Genomic DNA, 23,747 nt, shown 5'->3' with positions numbered 1-23,747 from the left:
GCTGGGGGCTCTGCCATGGCGGGGCTGTGGGCTCTGCCATACCAGGGCTGTGGGCTCTGCCATGGCGGGGCTGGGGGCTTTGCCATGGCAGGGCTGTGGGCTCTGCCATGTCAGGGCTGGGGGCTCTGCCATACCAGGGCTGTGGGCTCTGCCATGGCGGGGCTGGGGGCTTTGCCATGGCAGGGCTGTGGGCTCTGCCATGTCAGGGCTGGGGGCTCTGCCATACCAGGGCTGTGGGCTCTGCCATGGCGGGGCTGTGGGCTCTGCCATCCCGGGGCTGGGGGCTCTGCCATGGCGGGGCTGGGGGCTCTGCCATGGCGGGGCTGTGGGCTCTGCCATACCAGGGCTGGGGGTTCTGCCATGGCGGGGCTGGGGGCTCTGCCATACCAGGGCTGGGGGCTCTGCCATGGCAGGGCTGGGGGCTCTGCCATCCCGGGGCTGGGGGCTCTGCCATGGCGGGGCTGTGGGCTCTGCCATGGCGGGGCTGGGGGCAGGCTCTGCCATCACTCAGGGCAGGCAGCCGCTCACTCAGAGGCAGCTGGGAAGGGCTCCCTGCTCCTGCACGAGTGGCTTCCTCTGAGGTCTGAGCCCAGTCGGGCTGTAGCTGGCAAGCGCTGGCACTTCTCTGGCCTCCAGGAAGGAGCTTGTGCCCATGTGTGGGGCAGGAGAGGGAGTTCTGCCAGTTCTGCTTCAGCAGGGGTAGTCTAAACCCTTCTGTTTATGTCATGTGCTTGGTGCCTCCCTGTCATCTGGCCAGAAATGGCCCTGCCACATTGGAAACCTGTACCTCTCCCCAGAAGAAGCTGAGAATACCCAGTGCTTTCCCTAAAACAGCTGATTCAACTTGCATGGGTGCCCTGAGGAGCTCGGGAACTGGTCCTAGACCATCCCAGGAGGTGGGTATGCACAGCGTTCAGAGCTGCTGCAAGTCCTTGATTCCCTTCCCAACTCTGCTGGTCCTCCTGTGTGAATCCTGCAGGGTGTGACCCTGCAGTGCCACGCTCTTCTGTGATAGTCATGCTGTGCTGAGGCCTCCAGAGAGATCCAGCCCCATAGTGCTGTCCTGCACTGTGAGGTGGGGAATTGGCCACAGCACAGCAGAAAAGCTGTGGTCCTTTGTTAGCTCTTCCCGGGCTCCGAGAGCAACAGGGCCTTTGTTTGGCGTGAAGCTGGAATCCAGGAGGCACAAAGCAGGAGGGGAACGGAGGTCCTGCATCTTGCAGAGCTGGCGCCAGGGCTTTGGTTGGCCTGGGACTGCTCCCAGGGCTGGCACTGGGCAGCCCCAGGGCTCTGGAATGTCCCTCAGCTATGACAGCAGCAAAGTCTGTCCGAGTCAGGTTGGAGGCCCAGAAATCTCTCACCCGGGAGGAGGGAAGCTCCTGCCCTGCTGTGAATGTCCTGAGCAGAGTGCTGGGAGCGTGGTGCCTCAAGGAGCAGCAGTGACCCCCACACCAGAGCCCTGGGCAGGCAGGGCTGACGTCTGCTTCCCTGGGAAGTGTACAGGTGCAGGAAGGCTGGGGCTGGGATTCCTGCCTGCCTGCTTGCTGGGGAGGTGCTGGGCAAACAGGAACAGGGAAGATGGAGCTGTGTGAGCCCTCACCAGGAGCCCTCGCTGTGTCCTGCTGACCGTGATGTCCTCGTCCTGCTGTGCAGGAGTGGCCCAGCAGCAGGAGGAGGACTCAAAGTGCACCCAGTGCTTCCCCAGTCCAGGCAGCTGGCTTGGGCTCAGCAACACAGCAGCAGCCACAGGGGGCTCAGACCAAGGCAGGACGAGGTTTGAGAACAGGGCCTGTTGTGATGTGTCAGGGTCCCCCAGGAGCGCTGTCTGCAGATGCCTCTGCCCAGGGAGCTGCTGCTCATTGCTGGGGCTGGGAGTGCTCAGCAGCCCTGGGGCTGTGGGGGATGGTCCTGGCTCCCCTGCAGTCTGGGGGCTCCCTGCCCGTGCTGGGCTCTGGCAGCACTCACAGAGACTGGTGCCAGCAAGCAAAGGAGGCAATGCCTGTTAGCCTGGCTGTTGCCTGGTTATTTCCTCTCCCAGTATTCACAGGCTGGCAGCTGTATATTTTCCAAGAATCTTGTTCTTGAGCTGGGACTTGATGTCTGTGGGGTCTCTCCTGTGGCTGAGAGCTGGAGGAAAGTGTTGGACAAGTGGGATGTCCCAGTTGCATCTGTGCATCACAGAGGGGAGAGTCCAGCAGCGTGGCTAACTACCCTCTCCCTGCAGTCTGTCATCCTCCTGAGGGCTCAGTCTCTCATTCCAGCAGGACACACACAGCTGCAGACATCTTTCCCCAGAGGAGGAGTCCCAGGCTGATTTAGGGTGAAATGAGTAAAAGAGCCTTGCCTACCTATCTGGGAAGGACAAGCCAAGCCCTCATGCTGGAGTCATTCCATTCTCTCCAGGCCAGGATGGCGTGGAGACCCAGCCTTGTGCTCCTGCACCAGTTCACGAGCACTGGTGGTCCCCAGGCCTGGTGCTTGTCCGTGCAGGTGCCGACCACGAGCCTGGAGCAAGGGCTGTGCACTCCCATCGTGCCCAACGGACCTGGCTCTCCTGAGGAGGCTTCCCAGGGCTGCACCGTGTTCTGGGGATGTTTGTGGACACAGCCTGGCTCAGGTGGGCCCAGGAGGCCCCGCAGTAGCTGAGGGTGGCCATGCCCTTGGTGGGACACAGCCAGGGGCCTCTGCAGCCAGTCACTGTGGGCTGTGCAGCTGCTCAGTGCCTGCCTTTCTGCTGCTCCCCTGCTCTGCAGTGAGAGCCTTCTGTGTGGCAGAGAAGTCAGGGAGAGGAGGGGGATCCCCCTCAAACCCCTCCAGACTCCCCTGCTCACGTCCCCACGTCATGCCTGGTGTGCACAGACCCTGCCAGGCTTGAGGCCAGCGCAGCTCTGCCTCGGTGTGGGCCAGAGGCCCCTCGGCCTCCGCGCTGTCTCTGGAGCTGAGCAGTTGACTCCCTGCTTTTAATAGAGAGCTGGGAAGGCACATTATGGAGATGAGGGTGTTATTTGCATAACGCTAATTAGGTAATTACAAATCATTTTGCTATGAGCTGAAGCGTGTGCTGTGACATAACGTTTATTAGTCATTCCATTCAGGCCCCGCTTAGTTAAGTCATTTACTGCACTAACTACTGAAGTTGGCAATAAAAGGTAAAAGCTGGTGCTGGGTGTGAGGCTGACACGACACCCCATGAACTGTGCCCGTGGGGGGCCGTGTGAGGCACAGCCAGGCTGGCAGGTGTTAGCAGGGCAGAACACCTCGTAAGCCTTGGTGAGGAGCTGCCGCCGAGCCGCTGCACAGGCTCCTCTTCCTGGCCTCTCGTTCCGTGTGCAGGGCCCGTCCAGGGCGGGCACTGAGCCCTGGCACTGGGGCTGTGTGCAGGCACCGGCCCCGTGGAGGAGCTGATTGCACTGCTCCAAAGGCTGGCAGCTTTCTCTGAGGGTGGGACACACGGCAGGGAGCGCTCCACAAGCCAGTGGAGCTGTGAGGCGCAGGGCTGGCACAGAGCTCTCATTCTTCTCTGCAGGAGGAGACAGGGACTTGCCTGTCCCAGCCTGCTGGGCTCTGCTGCTGCCTCAACCCTGCCATGTGCGGATGGCAGGATCTGTCCCATGGCAGACCTCCTCCTTCCCAGTCTCACGTTAGGCACGCCTTTCTCTTCCAGAACCAGATGAGCCATTTGAGTTCATTATCGTGTCACTGACGGGCCAGACGTGGCTCTTTGAAGCCTCAACGTCAGAGGAGCGGGAGCTCTGGGTACAGGCCATTGAGAGCCAGATCCTGGCCAGCCTGCAGGGCTGTGAGAGCAGCAAAAACAAGGTATGATGTCTTGGCCAGCTTCTGTTCTGTCTTCTCTGGCATCTGCTTTGCTACATTCCTCCATGTCCCACACTGGCCTGTCTGTCCATGCTGAATCCTGTGGGATCCCTCTCCTCCCAGTGGGAGTTCAGTCCTGTTCCTGGGACTGTGCAGTTCCCTTGGGTTTCTTGTCACCTCCTCCCCACCTGGTTCTGGCCCCACAGAGTACTCTTCAGCCCATGTGGCTGGATCCTGTGTGGTTCATTCCCTCCCTGGGCATTTCTGCCCTTCCTCCCCGCTGTCCCCTGCTCCTCTGGCCCTCCAGCCCCTGTTGTCAGAGCTGCCATGCTGGCCAGCCTGCTGGAGCGTGGTGTGGCGTGGCAGGAGGGGTGCAGGGTGCGGGTAGGGGGGCTGGCCCGCAGTGAAGGGCCGTGTGGGGTTCTTTGCAGGCTCGGCTGGGCAGCCAGGGCGACGCGCAGGCCATGCAGGCCGTCCGCACGGCGCGCGGGAACAGCTTCTGCGTGGACTGCGACGCTCCCAGTAAGAGATGGCACCCTGGGCGGGGGGCTCATGCAGGAGGGGAGGGGAGGGGGCTCCAGGCACCAGGCACCCCCTGTCTCAGCCCAGAGACACCTGCTCTGTGTGTCTGTCCTGCAGTGGAGCTGCTCCTCGGGGTGGGGTACAGCCCTCACTGCCACCCTGTGAGCCCTCCCGGGCCAGCCTGAGGGCCTGGCCTCTCCAGGAACACCCAGCTGGGACGGGCTCTGCTGGGCAGGTGCCTGCAGATACGAGTCTGAGCCGCAGGAGACGGGCTGGTGAGTCTGGGCAGGTTATTAACACTGATCCTGCTGCCCTCAGATCCGGACTGGGCCAGCCTGAACCTGGGTGCTCTCATGTGCATCGAGTGCTCCGGGATCCACCGCAACCTGGGCACCCACCTGTCCCGTGTGCGCTCCCTGGACCTGGATGACTGGCCTAGCGAGCTTCTCATGGTCATGACGGCCATCGGCAACGCCCTCGCAAACGCTGTCTGGGAGGGAATGGTGGAGGGCTACCCCAAGCCCACGCCTGAGAGCAGTCGGTAAGGGAGGTGGTGAACCCCAGAGATGCTTCTTGGGACCCGCACAGAAGGTGACACTGCAGGGGTTGGGAGCGGCCATTGGGGCAGGCAGGATTCCTCAGATGCCCCAGTGTGGGGCTCCTGCCTGCCCGTGAGGCACTGGCCCCCCTCTCCTGCCACCCTGGCGGGGCACTGGGGCTCCACGGCGGCCGTGCCGTGGCTCCGAGAGCTGAGGCCGGCCGCGAAGCCGAAGGGGTTAAGAGAGATGGCTTGGCGGCGCGGTGCGGGTCCCCAGGGCCTGTCCCTTTCAGCCCTTGTCTGTGCCGATCGCCGCCGCTCTCCTGTCACTCAGGCCGACAAGAGCCCATTCTGCGCTTATCAGCGCCGGGGCGCGGGTCAGGCCCGCCGGCAGCGCGCATGCGCGCCGCGCCATTGATGGCCGCCCGCCAGCCGCAGATGGAGAGAATGGCAGCAGATAGCGGGGCACGGCGCGCATCGATCCGCCGCCCCGGCGGGACGGACGCGGACACAGCCTTTGTCTGCACCAGCCGGGACGGCGGCAGCGATAAGGTGCCTCCCGTGGCACTGGGCTGGCGTGCGCAGCGCTGGCCTTTTCCTGCCGCTGGCCGTGGCCCGCGCACAGGCCTGGGGCAGGGACGGTCCCCGAGCGGCCCCACACGGGCCCACAGCACCGGGGGAGAAGGGCTGCAGCCGGAGCTGCACACGGACGGCTGCGGGGCTGGCTGCAGGACACTGCTGCTGCTGTGCAGGCATGGCTGCAAGCACACCGTGTCCGTAGGGAGCTGAAGGACGGGTGCGGAGTGTCGGAAAGGTGTCCAGAGTGGGATGACAGAGCCTCGGTGGCAGCTGTGGGCACAGGGGCACGGCAGGGGCTAGGCAGAACATACCTGGGTGTGACAGATGTTCACTGCTCACACAAGTATGTTCTCATGGCAGTGCTGATACTCGTGTCCTTTTGTGCATGGGGCCCAGGCGAACTGTCTCAACTGTGACTGTGACAATGTCCTGTCTGGCAGGGAGGAGAAGGAGCGCTGGATCCGGGCTAAGTATGAGCAGAAGCTCTTTCTGGCTCCTCTGCCCCAGTCTGACATCCCGCTGGGGCAGCAGCTGCTGCGGGCCGTGGTGGAGGATGACCTGCGGCTCGTGGTGACGCTCCTGGCCCATGGCACCAAGGAGGAAGTGAATGAGACCTACGGAGACGGAGACGGGCGCACAGCGCTGCATCTCTCTTGCGCAATGGCCAATGTGGTCTTCACACAGCTGCTGATCTGGGTAAGGCAGAACCCGCACCTCCACCACAGTGCTTCTGGTGCTATCCCAGTGCTTCCCCACCTCCCTGCTACCTTTATCCATCCTGCTTCCGTGGTTTCCCCACATGCCCACTTAACTGACCTGCCCCACTCTCTTGGTGCCCTGTCCATGCCCTCCCTCCCACTCTCTGCCCCCTGCCGCTGCCATGCCCGTGCCTACAGGGTTCCCAGGTAGCACTGACCAGCTGCTTGTCTCCCATGCAGTACGGAGTGGATGTGAAGAGCCGGGATGCTCGGGGCCTGACTCCACTGGCCTACGCCCGGCGAGCAGGCAGCCAGGAGTGCATCGACATCCTGCTGCAGCACGGCTGCCCCAGCGACAGCGCCGCCACGCTGACCCCCAGCCTGCCGCGCCGCAACGCCAACGCCAACAACAACGCCGCGCCCGTGGAGCTCAGCACCGGCCCTGGCACGGGCTAGCCCGGCACTGCCCTCTGCTCACCGCGCCCGTGGAGCTCAGTGCCAGCCCCAGCACGGGCTAGCCCGGCACTGCCCTCTGCTCACCGCGCCCGTGGAGCTCAGTGCCGTTCCCAGCATGGGCTAGCCCGGCACAGCCTCTGCTCACCGTGCCCGTGGAGCTCAGTGCCGTTCCCAGCATGGGCTAGCCCGGCACAGCCTCTGCTCACCGTGCCCATGGAGCTCAGCCCTGGCACGGGCTAGCCCAGCACTGCCCTCTGCTCACCATGCCCGTGGAGCTCAGTGCCAGCCCCAGCACGGGCTAGCCCAGCACTGCCCTCTGCTCACCGCGCCCGTGGAGCTCAGTGCCAGCCCCAGCACGGGCTAGCCCAGCACTGCCCTCTGCTCACCGCGCCCATGGAGCTCAGCCCTGGCACGGGCTAGCCCAGCACTGCCCTCTGCTCACCGTGCCCATGGAGCTCAGCCCTGGCACGGGCTAGCCCGGCACAGCCTCTGCTCACCGTGCCCATGGAGCTCAGCCCTGGCACGGGCTAGCCCGGCACTGCCCTCTGCTCACCGCGCCCGTGGAGCTCAGTGCCGTTCCCAGCATGGGCTAGCCCGGCACTGCCCTCTGCTCACCGTGCCCATGCAGCTCAGCCCCGGCACAGGCTAGCCCAGCACAGCCTCTGCTCACCGTGCCCATGCAGCTCAGTGCCGTTCCCAGCATGGGCTAGCCTGGCATGGCCCTCTGCCCATTGTGCCCATGCAGCTCAGTGCCGTTCCTGGCACAGCCTCTGCCCGTGCACAGCTGCCCTCCGGCCCTGCCGCGGAGCAGGGCCGCAGGAGCGGCTCCGAGAGCCCCACAGTCCGTGCCCCAGCAGAACCCCGCTCCGGCCAGGAGAGGCTGGGAGCCAGCTGGGAGCCAGGTCTGCTCCCCTGCGCTGGTCCCAGCCGCCTCTGGCCGTGCCGCTGTGCAGAGCCCGTGCTGGCAGCTTGTGAGGGCTCCTGCGCAATCCTGGGGTGGCTCCAGGGCGCCCCGCTCCCATGACCGGTACGTGCATGGGGAGCAGCGTCTCCTGCTCCCCCCACACATCTGTAGATAAAGCAGGGGCTGGGGGCAGCTCAGCTGTGTGGCCTCCCCTGCACAGCAGCCCCGGGGAGGCTGATGGCTGCGCCTGCTCCCTCAGGGAGGTCAGTGTGGTCACTTCCCTCCTGCTTTCCCTCCGTGTTGGCCTTGCCACACCCCCAGCGCAGTGCTGAGGTGGGGGGCAGCAGGAGGTGCGTGTTCCTCCATTGCACCCCAAAGCTCCTCTGCTTCTGGCCAGTGCAGGAGGGCTGCACGCACCCAGACTGCTCCCCGTGTGCTGATGCAAGGGTGGCACCTCCCCAGCACTGCCCCTGGACAAAGGCCTCCCCGGCCTCCCTGCTGACCTAGAGGGGAAAGAGGATGGTCACCTCGGGATCCCCAGCTCTGTCTGTCTGTCTGTAGAGTCACTGTCCTTCCAGGTTAAAGCTCCAAGCCATACACAGTGTCTCCATCAGAGCCTCCCGCTGGCTCCCGCTGCTGCCCAGGTGGGGCTGGTCTCCAGCTGAGCAAGAGGAGAGGAGAGGAGCATCTCTCTGCATTGGGGTCAAGCCTCTAGCTGAGTGCTGGAACCTCAAGGCTTTGGACACTGCTATGGAATGTCTCTGTCACTTGTGTATAAAATGTACATTGGAAATATTTATATGGACGCTCTGTATATACGGTTTCTTTTCCATAAGTTGCCCTGTGTGTGTTATCTGCAGCCAAGGAGATAAAGGCCAATAAAGCAACCCACCTCCTGCCAGGCCAGTGTCTCAGTGTGCTGCCTTTGGGGCCTCCACGCAGCCCTGGTTTGCAGCTGGCTCTGGTGACTCTCCAGCCCACACTGACCAACGTTCAGCCTCTTCTCCTGTGGCTCGGGCTCTGATAACAGCAGTTCTGTGCCAGAGCAGGCTCCTGGGACAGGCAGAGTGCTGAGGTTGGAGGGGAGATGTGCCAGCCTGGGGCACTGAGGGACAGTGCCAGAACATGGCCCCAGAGGAATGCCCAGCTCTGGGGATGGGAGATGGGCACAGCAGAGGGCTGTGCTGGAGAGGGGACATGCAGGGCAGGGACCTGGGCCAGCCGGTCCCTGTGCCCAGGATGGCAACGTGGAGCTGGGCTGGGGAAGGCAGGGAGTGATGGGCTGCCACACGCACCAGGAGTGCGGGCTGCAGGATCATCGAGTCCCGAGGACAGACCCCGAGCAGCGCGGGGAGCCGTGTGTCTGCCCTGCCTTGGCCTGCTTCTCGTGGCCATGGGCACGGCAGGGCCCCAGTGCTGGGCTGGCTGCGCCCAGGCCGCACCACAGCAGCACTCTGGGGTTCCGGCTGTGCCTGGAGTGTCCCTGTGCTGTGCTGGGGCCGGGCCGTGCTGCACTGGGAGCGGGCACTGCCCTTGGGCCCCACGCCCGTGCGGCAGTGCTGCAGGAAGGGAGGTGCCAGGACACCCCCAGCTGGCACAGGTACCCTCAGATGTCCCTGCCACGCCCTGCTGCCTCCTCCTGTGCCTCTCCCGTGGCAGAGGCTGCCTTGCTGGGGGCTGCAGACCGTGGCCCCAGCCCCTCCACTCCTTGATGTTCTGGCTATGCGTGCCCATGTTGACATGGTCCTCATCCTGGTCCTGGTCCCGGTCCTGGTCCGGTTCCAGTCCAGCCCCTGCGCCCATGTCACCCCTCATTGCCATCCCCTCGTGGTGCCCATGGGTGCCCCCACACCAGCCCTGGCCCCAGCCCAGTGCTGGGTTTGGTTAATTTCCTGGCGACTGCATTAACGGGAATGGAAGCCGAGGGACGGCAGCTCCTCTGGGGCCCATTAATCATCCCCCTCAGACAAGCTGCCTTGATTACAAGTGGCAAGAAATTCATTAGGGCTGCGGCTCTGACAACTTTTATCTGCGCGGCTGGATCTGACTCATTAGGCAGCCAAATTAAAGCCATGATGGGCCCTGATGAAATTCACTGCTTGTTTATCTTGTGCGATCTGATACATCTGCCCATACATCATCTCCTGCGCGGGATCCCGCCCTACCCAGCCCTGGCGCCTCCCTTCCCATCCCAGCCCTGCCCCAGGCCCCCAGGTGCCAGCCCAGACCCAGCCCTGCCCCAGGCCCCCGGGTGCCAGCCCAGACCCGGCTCTGACCCCAGGAGCCCCCGGGTGCCAGCCCAGACCCGGCTCTGACCCCAGGAGCCCCCTGCCTGTCCCCACACTCGGCTGTGGCACTGGGGCTGGAGCTGGGGCTGCGAGCCATGGCCATGCCACCAGGAGCCATGTGGGGACAGCTCTGGAACCAAAATCCTGCAGCACCCTGAACTGGAAGGGAGCACAGAGATCATCAATGTCCAGGGTCTGGGGCCACACAGCCCACGCAGTGCCCATGGGGTGCAGGCTGCTCAGGGCACATGGAGCCCTGGCCAGGTTCTGCTGGCGGTGGCACTGCTGGGGGCACACAGCCCCGTGGGGACAGGCCCTGTGCCCTACTGCTGCTCAGACTGCAAACGGGTGCTGGGGATCCTGGTGATGCCCTTTGCTGGCACCTGGGGCAGGGAATGCCACCAGGTCCCTGCGGGCTCTGATAGCGTCCCAAGGAGCCAAGAGTGGGCCAGACCCAGCCCAGCGTTACTGCAGTGTTGGGGCACATCTGGGGGCCAAGGTGACCAACGTGGCTCCAGGTGGGCCAGGACAGGCTGCATGAGGCAGGAGCTCCATGTCCACGTTCAGGGGAAGCGGTGTGTGTCCATGTTTAGGGGCAGGAGCCGTGTCTGTGCTCAGGGGCACTGTGACTGTGTTTTGGGGCAGGAGTCAGGTGTCTGTGTTCAGGCTGATGCCAGGGAGGGCACAGGCCAGCCCTCTGCTGTGCTGTATACCAGAGCATGTGCCAGGGCAGCAGCAGGGCTGTCTCTGAGTTAGGTGGCCCAGCAGCAGTGGCCATGGCAGCTCCACGAGGACCCTGCCCCAGGGAGGACTCCAGCCCCAGCAGCTCTCCCATCATGGAGCTGGGGCTGGAGCCGGGGCAGGGAGGTGGGTGCCACAGGACAGGAGCCATGGGTGCAGCCCCGTGCCATGAGTAAATCCAGGGAATGCAGCCCCTGGCTGGAAACCAGCCGTACCACAGGTTTGCAGCACTTCCCAGAGAGCCTGGGCGCAGCCAGGAAAAACCCCACAGGGCACAACTTACAATCAAAGCCCCACAGGACTTCCTGCAGCCCCAGCTGAGCAGGCACAGCTTCCTGGGCATCGGCAGGTGGGCACAGGTGGGCATGGGGCAGCACTGTCCTCCCTGAGGCTGCTGGGCTGGTGCTGGGCACATGCAGAGGTGGCCAGGGCAGGGGCCCTGCCTTCCTGTGTCCAGCCTTGCCTCTGGGGGAAAAGGCTCAGGTGTGACAGTGCCCCAGCCCCCTCAGGCTGTGCTCGCTCAGGTGCAGCACCCACACCCCACTCCCACACCTGACCTGTGCCCGTCCATGGAGTCAGGCCTGCAGGTGGGTGCAGACCTCCACAGCACAGGGAGTCCCAAAGCCCTGAGGGGAGTTCCAGCCTGGCTGGTGGGGACCCTGGACAAGCTGGCACAGGCTGCAGAGCAGCTGGGGAGGGTCACAACCTTTCCCAGGTGCCAGCCATTGGGACATTGTTTCTCTCCTGCACCTTGAGCTAGTCCTGGAGCCGCTGGCTAACGAAGAGTACCAGCACCATATTGTCTTGTGGGCCATCACATCTTCATACAAGACCCTGTCAGGGAATGCTGAGGGCCAGCTTTGTTGTGCTGAGTGATTAAACTCTATGTGGGATGCAATCCCTGCTCCTTCCCCAGTTTTTTGAGAAGTACCATACAGGTAAACAAGTGGACAGGTTTGGGTAGGGAGAATTCCCTTGTAAATGCTGAAAATGCCTTCCTTAGGGCAACAAAAGCCTTGTTTTATGAATGCGTGTATATATATATATCTGTGCATAAACATATTTATATAAACAAATGCATGTCCATGTATAAGCACATTCTATGTATTTATCTGTGTGTGTGTCTGCACCTGTATCTGCCTTTTACTCTGTGTGCACACACACGTGTGCGTACCCGGGCACATACATGGGTACCAGTGCTTGTGCGGAGATTCATTCCCCAGCAGCTCCCACTCCGGGACACAGGGTAACAGCCAGAAGCTGTGGATGGGAAATTCCAAATAGATGCAAGTGAAAAAACGAACTAGAGACGTGGTTGGGCACTGGTACAGGGCCCGAAGAGGAGGGGCTGCCCACCCTTGGAGATCCTGGAAGTCAGATGGGCAAATTCTTCAGCATCTGGAATGGGACAAGCTTCGAGCAGGTGTTGGAGCAGAGACCTCCCAAAGCCCCAGCCAGGCTCATGGCTCAGCTGCCCTGGGTCTGTCTTTGCTGCCCAGTTTCTCATTGTGGCCAGTTTCTCATTCCTCATCGTGGCCCTCCTTCTCCCACCAACCCCAGGCTGACCCAGCACCCAGAGCTCAGCTCATGGGGCCCCACAGCTCTCCCATCTCAGGAGGGGCCACAGCTGCTTTGGGCAGTGTGGGCAATGCCCTCACTGTGCTCACTGTGCTCAGTGGGCAGTGTGGGCAGTGTGGGCAGTGCCCTGCACCCTGCTCCCTGTGCAGTGTGGGCAGTGCCCTGCACCCTGCTCCCTGTGCAGTGTGGGCAGTATGGGCAGTGCCCTGCACTGTGCTCACTGTGCTCAGTGGGCAGTGTGGGCAGTGTGGGCAGTGTGGGTGGTGCGGGCAGTGCGGGCAGTGTGGGCAGTGCCCTGCACCCCGCTCCCTGTGCAGTGTGGGCAGTGCCCTGCACCCCGCTCCCTGTGCAGTGTGGGCAGTGTGGGCAGTGCCCTGCACCCCGCTCCCTGTGCAGTGCGGGCAGTGTGGGCAGTGCCCTGCACCCCGCTCCCTGTGCAGTGTGGGCAGTGCCCTGCACCCTGCTCCCTGTGCAGTGTGGGCAGTGTGGGCAGTGCCCTGCACCCTGCTCCCTGTGCAGTGTGGGCAGTGCCCTGCACCCTGCTCCCTGTGCAGTGCTTTGCTCTCCGTGTGCAGGAGGCACCAGAGCCGTCCCAGCGCTCAGGGTTCACAGGGAGCTCGGCTCTGCTCTGCTCGGTGCCAGAACACTCTGCTGCTCTGCAGCTCTCTCCAGCAGCGCTGGTGACAGCAGGAGTCTGTCACCTCCAGCAGCTCTACACAGAGCTGCACCTCTGCAGCATTTGTGGGGATTTCAGCCTGGCTGTTTGCAGGGCTGCAATGTGTGTGGGCTCTGGGATTGGTCTAATACAACAACAACAACAACAATAACACCTTCCATGCAGCTAAAAACTGTAGGTGTTGGATCCACCTCAGCAGCAGCCCATGGATGAGCATGCATGAGCGGGCTGCTCTGCACACGGATTTCGGGTGGGTTGTGGCCTCTGTGGTGGGGGACATGGGTTAAAGACACAATAAACCAGTGCTTCCACTGGGGCAGGACATATCAAGCCAGTGTCAGCTAGAAATGCCTGGTGGGAATAAGGGAGTTCTTGGACCTTAAAATAAAATTTGACTCCTTTTGATGTCACTGGCCCAGCCCTGGAGCTGTGGACACTTTCTGGAGTGTTGTGGTTAGCGTGCACTGCTGTGCTGTGATCGGCTGCAGTGGCACAGACCCCTCCTGTGGACACATTTGTAGTGGCAGAGCCCTGTGTGCAGCTGTGGAATGGCTTTTCCCGGCCCCTGCCCTCCCACACGGAGGTGAGTACCTGGCACAGTTCCTGTGCCCTCGCCACGGCTGCTGTGTCCCCTTTGCAGCACGGAGCACGGCTGAGGGCAGTCCCTGACCCAGAGCAGCCCCACGAGGATGGAGCAGGGGTGCAGCTCCAGCCCAGCCTGATGGAAAGGGAGCCGACAGATTTCCTGAGAGCAGGGCGCCGGGGGCTGCTGCCAAAGGACATTTCCTCCCCTGATCCACAGGGAATGCCAGCAGGTGCTGCTGCCTGCACAGGGCAAATCCATGCTGGGGGTGCTGTGAGCAGCACCGGGCCAGGCATTTCCTGAGGAAACTTTCTTGTTCCCAGGTCAGTGGTGCAGGGACAGAGGCAGGTGTCCTGTAGTGGAAGGCAGCTGTGCTGAGAAACCAAATCCTGAAAGGATCCCACAGGACCCTCTCGGTACCTCCAGCAAATATTTCTGTGGAAAAAGCCACCCACCAAGGACAGGTAGAAGCACAGCTTTGTCCAAACGATTGCTCTGATCTGAGCTGTGCCTGTCTGTTGGCCACACAACGGGAGCCAAGAGCCAAGGGCAGGGACAGCCACCCCAGGGCTCAGAGCTCCAGGGCACTGCAGGAGGACTCTGCAGGCTGAGCACGGACCCCACGCTGCAGGTGAACAGAATGCACCTGCCAAAGAGGAAGGGACATGCAGAGGGAGCACTGCTCCCCAGGCAGCGCAGAGATGGCCCGGCCCTTGCTGTGGCACCGGGGGAAGGTGGAGTCAGCTCTGGCTGTCGGGACAGCTCCTGCTCTCCCAGGGAAGGGGACAGCAGCTGGCTGGACCGTTTGTGACCCAAACTCCCTATCAAACCTGTGAGCAATCAGTGCCCCAGCCAAACCTTGGAGAGAGCCCTCCCCCTCTCCAGGAACCTCTGGTGACACTGCAACGGGTGTTGCTACCGCAGCACAGGCACGGGAGCTGCCCTGCTCCCTGGACTCGCCGATGTTTGTCACAGCAGGGCAGAGTTTTCCCAGGCTGGACACCCAGGGAGCCCCACGGCCCCTGTGCCCTGGGCTGGGCACGCAGCTGTGCCCTGTGCAAAGCCAGGTCCTCACGGGCTCCTGGGGCTGGGCTCAGTATCGGAGCTGGCCGGCTGCGGGAGCACCGTCTCCAGCACCAGCTCCCAGGAGCACAGAAAGGCGGCCTGGATGTGCGAGCCCCTTTGGTTGTTGCCCCTGTCCCAGGGCATCAGCGCAGGGAGCCGGGCCGGGGCAGGGGCCGCAGCCGTGCTGGGAGCCTGCAGCAGCACAGCACACACATTCGCACCCTCCGCACTCCGGGATGAGCTGCGGAGGCGCTCCCGGAGCAGCCCTGGCCCCGCTCCGCCGGCGGGAGGGCCGGCCTGGGGATGCTCCCGGCGCCTCCCGGCCCGCCCTATCCCCTTCTCCCTCCCGCATCTGGCACCGGCACAGCAGCGGGTGCAACGAGCCCGCACAGCCCCGGCTCCGCGGGTCCGGTACCGGCACTGGCACTGGCACTGCCCGAGGGGCGGCTGAGCCCGGCGCGTCCCCTTCTCCCCGCCCGCCTGCCGCCCCGACCTCCGCCGCCGCTGGCCCTGCCCGTGGCCCTGTCCCTGTCCCTGTCCCTGTCCTTGTTCCCATCCCTCTCCCTTCCCCGTTCTCCTCCTCTGCCCGCGCCGGGCCGGGGCCGCGGGACGCCCGTTCCTGCAGCGAGGAAGAACGTGGTCGTGCTCCATAGAAAATAATTTATTGAAATCACAGCTATACACGGGCGGGCGCCAGCGGCAGCGAGGGCCCGGCCCGGCCCGGCTCAGCCCGGCCCAGCGGGCGGCCAGGGCCCGAGGGCCAGGCGGCCGCGCTCCCCGCGGCACGGACAGAAGGACACGCTGCCGTATGTACAGAGTTTACACGGAATAAATAAGGGACATGTACACAGGAGGGGGAGCGCCGCCGCCGCCCGCCCCAGGGTCCGGGAGCCGGCCGGGCTCAGGGCCGGGCGCCCTGCTCGATCTGCTGGTGCTGGCTGCGCACGGCGAAGCGATTGACGTGCACCGGGATGGGCACCACGATCTTGGGGTTGCGGACGGGCTCTCCAGAGCGGTTGCTGACATTGCCAGCCTTGATGCGTTTCCACTTGGCGCGGCGGTTCTGGAACCAGATCTTCACCTGCACCTCGCTCAGCTTCAGGGCGTGCGCGATCTGCGAGCGCTCCGTCAGGCTCAGGTACTTCTTGCAGTGGAACTCCTTCTCCAGCTCCAGCAGCTGCTCGCTGGTGAAGGCCGTGCGGCGCCGGCGGCTCTTCCCGGCCCCGGAGCCCGGCGGGGGCTGCTCGGCGGCGGGGCCGCCCTTGCCCTTGCCCTTGGCTCCCAGCGCGGCGCCGGCGGCGGCCCCGTCCAGGAAGGGCTCCTCCTCGCTCTCGCCCGCCGAGCTCTCCTCCTCCCGCTCGCTGCACGGCGTCGCCGCCGACTTCACCTCCAGCTTCTCCTCGTCGGAGCTGTACGCCTTGCCGTCTGCGGGGCACACAGCGTCAGTGCCCGCCGCACCGCACCCCGCACCCCGCATCCCGCACCGCGCCTGGGCCCCTCCGCTCCCAGAGCCCCCCAGACGCGGGGAAAGCTCTGCCCGCTCCCCGGCGGGGGCTGCCGCTCCTCCCGCTGCCTCGGAGCCCGTCACCACCGCGTCCCGCAGCCCCGGCCCCAGCCCTGCGCCGGGTCCCAGCGCCCTTGGCCCCGCAGCCCGCCCGGTCACAAGGGGCAGCGCAGGCAGAGCCACGCTGGGCTCTGACCCAGCAGCAGCTGCCCCATCCCCATTCCCAGCCCCATCCCCGGCCCAGCCGCAGCAGCACCACGGTCTCGGTCTGGCAGAGAACATCACAACACTTCAGGGCTTGTCTGGATCTCTGCACAGGATAGAACGCCCGTACCTTGTCTCTCAGCTCAGCCCTCCCTGTCTCTCCCCAGGGCACCAGTCCATCGATGCTGTGAGCCAGCCAAGAGCTGAAGAACTGTCCTGGAAACAGCATCCAGAGCCAGCTCCAGCCCAGCAAACCTCCCTGCAGGGCTCTACAGGACGTGGGGGCCCCACTTCTGGCTCTCCCTCCCTAATCCAAGGATGCACCACAGCAGACAGGGAACAAGGGGCTGAGGCAGCCGATGCTCAGGGCTCAGCTACGCCCAGCAGTGGGCAGAGGGGCAGGACAGAACCTGTCAACATCACCCAACAGACAGCACCTCATCCCAGGCCATCAGGGAGAATGCAGTGCTTGGATCATGGCAGACACCTCTGCTAAGATGCCTCTGAGGATACTGATATGGTACTGGGGTGTGAATCTCTTCCTTGCAAGCTTCCTGTGTCCCAAACTGCTGCCTGAAGGATGAAACAGCCATGGAGCAAGGGAGGACACAGTGGGAGACAAACGGAGGAAGGAGGTTTGGAAGACAGTCCCTTCCATAGTAGAAGGGCTCAAAGTGAGAAGATGCTCTCAGCCACAGACAGGGGTCATCAAGGGAGGACCCACAGCTATGCACAAGCAGGTGAAAAAGCTTTTCTGTCATGCTGAGATTAGAAGAGACCAGAAATTTCTTCAAGTCTGACCCAAGAGCAGCAATCACGTCTGGAAGGAGTTGTCCTGAAGCACTGCTGCTCTATACAATCCAACATGCACAAGGAGAAGCAGCAGCTCTCCAAACTTGTAAGCAGTGTACAGGCAGTGGCCCATGCAGCCAGGGCCCCTGCTGGCCACCTCACCTCACCTCAGGGGGAAAGGCAGAAGGCCCCCAGAAGCCTGACAGCGCAGGGTTTAAAAACACAAACAGAACTGCAGGAGACTATTCGAGCCCAGAAGACATTCCTGGTAGCCTGGTGACTGTGGAGCTCCCACACCCCTTGTCAGCTTCCTGAGACCAGGCTTTGGAGATCTGGAATCTTCTCCCTGCTCCTCCAAAGAACACCTTCATCTCTATCCTGCTGCAGAGCGTAGGGTCAGGGGTAGGGGAAGAGATTTCCCATGTGCATAGAGGGTAAAGACCCAGAGATTTCGTGCTCGTGGGGCTGAGGATCAGCAGCAGGTGGCAAGGAGCACTTTGGCTGCCATTGCCAACCTGATGTCAGCACTTTGCTGAAGAAAAGAAGAGCTCTCACTTCTGTTTACCAGCTCTCTCTGGTGGAGCATGGGGCCTGACAAGGTAAGAGAGCTCTGATGAGGAATTCTGTCCTCCCCAAGGGCTCTTTAGGTCCTGTCCTGGCACTGCAGTTCCCCAGGGATGGAGGATGGCATCCCAGCAGCGAACAGTGCTCATAGGGCAGCTTGCTCCTGTCAGCCCAGGCTGTGCCCCTCAGTTGCAAGAAGACTGAGCAACACGATGGTTTGTAAAACAGGTGCTCTCTGAATACCCTCTTCTGAACCAGACTCCAAATTTTAAATGGAGCACTCTCACATTTGTGTCTTATAAAAGGGCTGGGTTTGCAGTAAGGAACTTGGAACTACTTGATAACATAATCTAAATTGGATGTGTTCACAAAGAAAATTGGTATATTGGTCTGTTAGTCACCTACTATGTCACCAGCAAGGAAGGAATGAAGGCAGGGGATCCCACCCATGTGGGTGGGGTGTACTGAGACTTTCAAGGCCTTTGAACATGAAGTGAAGGTGTCACGAAGCAAAGCATCATGACTGAAAAATCAACGAGAAGCAGTAAATGAAGAACAGGGTTGACCCGCTGGTTTGTTTTTCACAGAGTCACAGCTGTTCATTGATCTTGTCAAAGACATTGAAGAGAATCCAAAGGGGGTCACAAAAATGTTCTGAGGGCTGGAGCACCTCTGCTGTGAGGCCAGGCTGAGAGAGTTGGGGCTGTTCAGTGTGGAGAAGAGAAAGCTCCAGGTAAACCTTATTGCAACCTTGCAGTACTTAAGGAGGGCTTATAAGAAAGACAAAGAGAGATTTTAAAGTCTCTTGTGGTAGAACAAGGGGTCGATTAAATGAGGTATAGAAAGAATTATTCACAATGAGTGTGGTGAACACTGGGTTGCCCAGAGAAGTGGTGGATAGCACATCCCCAGCAACACTCAAAGCCTGTCAGACAGGGCTCTGAGCAACCTGATGTAGTTGAAGATGTCCCAGCCCATGGCAGGGGGTTTGGACTAGGTGGCCTTTAAAGGTCCTTGCCAACCCAAACCATTCTGTAACTCTATGATTATGGATGTGGAAAGCATGGTGAAGAGACCTGAGTGTCACAGGCGACAAAGCTGTCAGGGAAGCATCAGGAGGAGCAGGGTCAGGAACGGCTGTTGTGATGAGCCCTGTGCTGGTAAGGGAAACAGAAACTTCCCCCTGTCCCTGATTGAATGTGCTGTCACTACACCAAACCAGGAAAGAGTCTCAGACTTCTGCCTGAATCTCAGAGGAGATCTGAACAGCTCAGAACAAACCTGCTCTCACAAGAGGTGTGGGGAGCTAGGGATGTTAAGGACCCTTACACCAGGGGTCATACCTTTGTGGCAGCTGTGGAAATAAATCAGACTTCAAGCTTTGCTGCTTCTCACCACCAGTTTCCCTGCCTACTTCTCCCTGCTCAAGAAGGGTGGCAGTTGCTGGAAGCAAGTTTCAAAGCCAGTGGATGCAGAGAGAAGTCCTAAAATAGTGCATTAATTCCTTTGGCTGATCCAGGATGCAACTGATCCTGTGTCCACAGACACCTGCATGATGGAGATATAACAGAGCCTAGGGACAGCAGCAGTCACTCCAGAGTATAAGTCACTAAATGTCAGCAAAACTGTCAAAAGGGAGCATTTATTTTTCACAAGGTTCTTCTACAGGTAAAAAAATCTGTGTAACATCTTGCCATCTTGATGTGGCTGATGTCAAGGTTAGCCCTCCTTTCTGGTGGACTCCAGGGGAGATTAGATAAGGCCACAGAAAACAAATTAGTAGAAGTTTACTAAATATACAGAAACAACACTTGGCACAGGAAGTCCCCGATGTGCAGATGGTTGGATGTGAAGGAAGTATCATTTCAGAATTGACCATTGAACAGGTTGTGCTCTCTTGCTCTTCCCTGGACAACTGCTTTTGGTCAGGGCCACAGACTGGATGCGAGAGCAAACCGCATTATAGATAGTTTTTGATGACTCCTGTTGACATGAATCATCTTTCTATTCCTTAGTACTGGAAAAAGCTCACAACAACCCTCCTGAGTTTCCTCTAAGATGGCTGTAAAACAAACCCCACTGTCCATCTCCAGTTTTGTCTGGTACAGCCAGGAGAAGCAGCAGGTGAAGGAGAAGGCAGGCACATTTGGCCTGACAAATCCTCTTGGACATGGGCAAAGCAGCCCACAGAACTGGGTCCACATGGGCACATCTGTGCAGAAGGACAAGCTCCCCTCATGGCTCCAGAGCAGAGCCAGTGCTCAGAGGCAGCAGAGGATGAACAGCTGCAGCAAGACATCTTCCCTTCCATCACACCGTCCAGTTGCAACAGGAAAAGTCTTAGAGGTAGGATTTATTGGATTCAGAAGTGGCCACGGCCTGGGACAGTTCATCTGAGTCCCTTGGGAGGAGAGAACATATTGGGCTCAGTTCTGGAGAAGCCAGAGAGGGAGATCAAGCACAACACAGTTCATCTGCTCACAGATGGGAAAGGTGAGGTTGTATAGACCTGGTTTTGGCCAGGGCAATGCTGCCCTGAGAAGACTTCCACAAAATGTAAGATTGCATTGGGCTTTTGGCTCAGCACAGAGCCCAGGGAGCACTGGAGGAGCACCCAATAACCCACACAGGAAGGGGGAGGCAGAATGCCCCCATTGAAATGCCTGGTCTGAGAGGTCTAAGGGTACCTGATGAGTGAGTGCTCTTCTGAGGGATGAACAAGGCACGGCAAGGAAGGCACCTGGGCTTACCCAGGAGAGACTAAAGGGAGGATGGACAGCAAACAGCCAAGCACTGCAAGAAGCAGCAGAGATTCTCAGCACACATCCATGCCAAGAGGTCTGTGAGACAAAGGTGGATCCCGGGAGCGGCCAGGAGAGACAGCTCAGGAGAGGCCGCACCACAGAAGCAGCAGCTGGCTCGTCTGTGTCTGGCCGCAGGGAGCCCGTGCTGCAGGACCCGGGAGAAGAGCTGAGCGCTGGACCTGGCTGAGAAATACGGAGCAACAAGTCTCCGAGGCTGGTGCTGGCGCTCTCGGGGAGCGGCCGCAGCGCACAAAGGCGAGGGCCCCGACGGGAGCCGTTCCTGTCCGCACCGGGGGTCCCGGAGGGGCGCTGCCGCCTGCCCGCCCGTCCGGCCGAGCCGGTGCCGAGCGGGCGGCCGGAACGGAGGAGAGCGGAGCTGCTCCGCCTCGGCCCTGCGGGGCGGGCTCGGGGGAAACTTTGGAAAGCCGGTGGTCGCAGCACGCTGGGGACAGCGCAGCCCCCGCCGCACCGAACGGGACCGGGACGGGGACCGGCACCGAGATCGGCGCGGGCGGGGAGGGCTGCGGAGCGAGCCGCGGGACGCGCCGCCACCTCCGCTCGCTCGGCCCGGGCCGAGTGCCAGGACCTCGGAGAGCTCCGCGCAGCTGGCCCGGCCGCGACCGGTCGCTCTCGCCCCGCGGCCCGGCCGAGGCGGGCGGAGTTTGACTCCAGCCCGGGAACGCTGCGGACCGGGGCTGGGACAGAGTCGGTTCGGCGCTCCGAGCCGGGCCGGGAGCGCCGCCGAGGGCAGGTCCCGCCGGCTGCCCCGCCGTCCTGCCCGCCGCGCCCGGCCCCAGCGCTCGGCTCCGCGGCTGCCGTCCTGCCGAGCTCCGGCCGCGGCACCGCCCGCCCCCGGTGCCGCCGGGACGGCGGAGAGGAGCGGGCAGCTCTGCCCGGGCTGCGGGTGAGGCGGGGCGGGTGCTCCCCGCCGGGCAGGACGGGCCCACGCCGCTCTTACCTGCCAGGCCGGGGAAGGGCTCCGGGAAGTGCAGCGGCGGCTCGGGCGGGCCCTTGTCGCGGCCCGGGGGCAGCTCCTCCGCCTCCAGCCCGTCGGCGCCGCGCCGGCAGCCCGCGTCGGGGGCGGCGCGCGGCGGGGGCAGCTCCTGCGGGGGGTAGAAGCCGTCGGGGGGCTCGGAGAAGCTGGGCAGGGCGGTGGTGAGCGCCACCATGGAGGGCACGGCCTGGCCCAGGCTGGCGCAGAAGGTGTTGGTGAGGCGGCCGGCGAAGGAAGCGAGCGGGGCCAGCGGCGGCAGCCCCGACTGCAGCGGGGCGTGGGACAGCGCCTGCGGGAGCACCAGCGGCCGGTACGGCATGAACATGGGGTACCCGGTGTAGAGCAGGTGCCCGGAGCGCGGCGGCGGCGTCCCGATGAGCGAGTCGATGGAGAAGGCGGTCCCCTGGCCGCCGGGTCTCTGCATGGCGAGCGGGCGCCTCCGGCTCAGCCGGCACCAACTTTCCGGCGAGCTCGGGCCGCCGCCAACTCGCCGCGATCCCGCCGCCGCCGGGCCCCGCCGCCGCCGCCGCCGCCGCCGCCGCCGCGGCCCCGGCCCCGGCCCGCGCCCTCCGGCTCCCGTGGGCTCCGGCGCCCGGCGAGAGCTGCCGCCCGCTCGCTGTCTCGGCGCGGCGGAGTGGATGGAGGCGCGCTCGGAGCCGCCCGCCCGCCCCGCCGCGGGGGGGCCGGGCCGGGCCGCCGAGGGGAGGGAGGGGAGGAGGGGAGGGGAGGCGGGCGGGGGTGTCGCCCTCTGCTCTCATCCATCTTCTGCACATCACGGTCGAGTTCCTCCTTCAGCGCCCGCTCCGGCGGGGCAAAGCGCCCCACTCCCCCGGCACGGCCGGCCCCTGGGAAGGCGCCTCCCCCTCCCGCCTCATCAGCTGTTATTAATGGTGATTGATGATTAGCAATTACGGGGCCACGACAAGGGTGCTTTTGTGGGGACGGGACGGGGCCGCGCTCTCCGCACGGCCCTCTCCGGGCCCACGGACGGGGCGGACCGGCTCCGCTCTGCCGGCACCACCGGGGCTTCCGCAGCCGGAGCCGAGCGGGCCCTCCCGGCAGCTCCGGATGGCCGAGCCCTCGGGGAGGGGTCCGGGGGCGGCAGCGAAGGGCGGGCTCCAGCGCCCCGACGGACCGGCCCTGGCCAGGCACCGGTAGCGCCGTTCCGTGCCGTTCCGTGCCATTCCGTTCCGTGCCATGCCGTGCCGTGCCGTGCCCGCAGACCGCCCGAACAGGGCGCGGAGAGAGCAGCCCCGGGGCAGGGTCGGGAGTGCGCCCTTCTCGTCCCTGGAGCGCTGTCGGCTCGGAGCGGGGTCTCGGTGAGACCGGTGGGCTCGGGCGCCGCGGGGCCGGGCAGACAGCGGGGCCGCCCGCAGCCGCACCGGGGTCGGGGTGGGATGGGGTTGTATCTGCAGTGCCCCCTCTCGCTGCTCCCCCGCGGCACCGGCACCGCTCGCCCCCGCGCTCCGGGTGCCGCACGCGTCCCCCGGTGGCGGCCCCGGTGCGATCGCTCCATCCGCAGAGCGGGCGGGAGCCGTGCGAGCCGAAAGCTCCCGAGCCGCGGCTCCGCCGTGCTCGCTGTGTCCGGAGGAACATCGCCTGCCCCTTGTGGAGAGTCCCCACGCTAAAACAGAGCACTTTCTGCCCCCAGCTCGGCATTCGGGCTGTCCTGTCTATAGAGAGCTGCTCACCAGACCTGCAGGAGGCAAACTGAAGCCCGGCTTCAGAAGAGGATCAGGATTTTTAAAGTGCTTGGAAGCCAAGAAATGCAAGCTGGAGTCATGTCTATGCTCACTCCAGCTGTAGTTTCAGTGACACTCCAGTGGACTGTGCCACTCCAGACCTCTAGCTCTCAGCTATGGATATTCCTCTTCTCATGTGCCCTGTGTGCTCCTGCCTGCATCTCCCCTTTGACCAGGGATGCAGCACCCCTGGCTGCTTACCTACCCAGGCTCCTGGTGGCATCGATATCTGTGTAAACACATGGATTTCTCTACCTTCACCTTCTGCTTTGTCCCTGAGGATGTCTGGAATACCACTCAGAAGTGTGTGTTTTCTGTGGGACATGACAGCCCAGCCACGGAGTTGGACGCTTGGACCCTGTGTGGAGCATTTAAGTGAGGCAAAAATGGGCCCACTGTGCTCAAAGCGGGATACTCAGCCTTCCTCCACTAAACAGGCACAATCTGAATCCCAGGGCCCAGATATGACATCACACAGCCTCCTCTTTCTTTCTTGTCTTCTGTGCCTTTTTCTGTGGCACATCCTTGTGGTCTCAAAGAGTCATCTTTCCACAGCAAGAAAAGCCCTGCTCCAAGTCAGGGAAATGGATGTGGAGAAGGTAATGGTAAAATAATCATCCAGGCTCAGATATTGAATCATAAAACTGAGGCCTGGCATAGGGAATCCCTGTCTCTGATGCAGACACCCCCTGCCCTTGG

The 23,747-nt window shown here is 62.6% G+C and overlaps 2 protein-coding genes across 3 annotated transcripts in view; one reads left to right on the top strand and one right to left on the bottom strand.

Moving 5' to 3' along the window:
• The window catches only part of AGAP3 (ArfGAP with GTPase domain, ankyrin repeat and PH domain 3), a 118,744-nt gene extending 112,012 nt beyond the window's left edge, over nt 1-6,732 (top strand). For both annotated transcript variants that reach the window (XM_054273911.1, XM_054273909.1), the window contains exons 14-18: nt 3,665-3,819; nt 4,248-4,338; nt 4,657-4,879; nt 5,896-6,151; nt 6,394-6,732. In XM_054273911.1, the coding sequence (XP_054129886.1) occupies nt 3,665-3,819; nt 4,248-4,338; nt 4,657-4,879; nt 5,896-6,151; nt 6,394-6,609 (941 nt within the window). In that variant the 3' untranslated portion in view covers nt 6,610-6,732. The remainder of the gene's footprint in view (nt 1-3,664; nt 3,820-4,247; nt 4,339-4,656; nt 4,880-5,895; nt 6,152-6,393) is intronic.
• An 8,491-nt stretch (nt 6,733-15,223) lies between these two features.
• Nucleotides 15,224-22,068, bottom strand: GBX1 (gastrulation brain homeobox 1). The gene is given in 3 exon segments (XM_054274106.1): nt 15,224-15,869; nt 21,271-21,945; nt 21,948-22,068. Coding segments are annotated over 3 exon segments (1,320 nt in total). The 3' UTR covers nt 15,224-15,345.
• Between the last annotated feature and the right edge of the window lie 1,679 nt (nt 22,069-23,747).

Source organism: Melozone crissalis, unplaced genomic scaffold, assembly GCF_028551555.1.
Source record: "Melozone crissalis strain CALT ecotype California unplaced genomic scaffold, PUWL_Pcris_2 ptg000016l_1, whole genome shotgun sequence".
In the NCBI taxonomy this organism is placed as follows: domain Eukaryota; kingdom Metazoa; phylum Chordata; class Aves; order Passeriformes; family Passerellidae; genus Melozone; species Melozone crissalis.
Note: the sequence above shows the minus strand (reverse complement) of the source record. Positions and strands in the feature narration are given on the sequence as shown.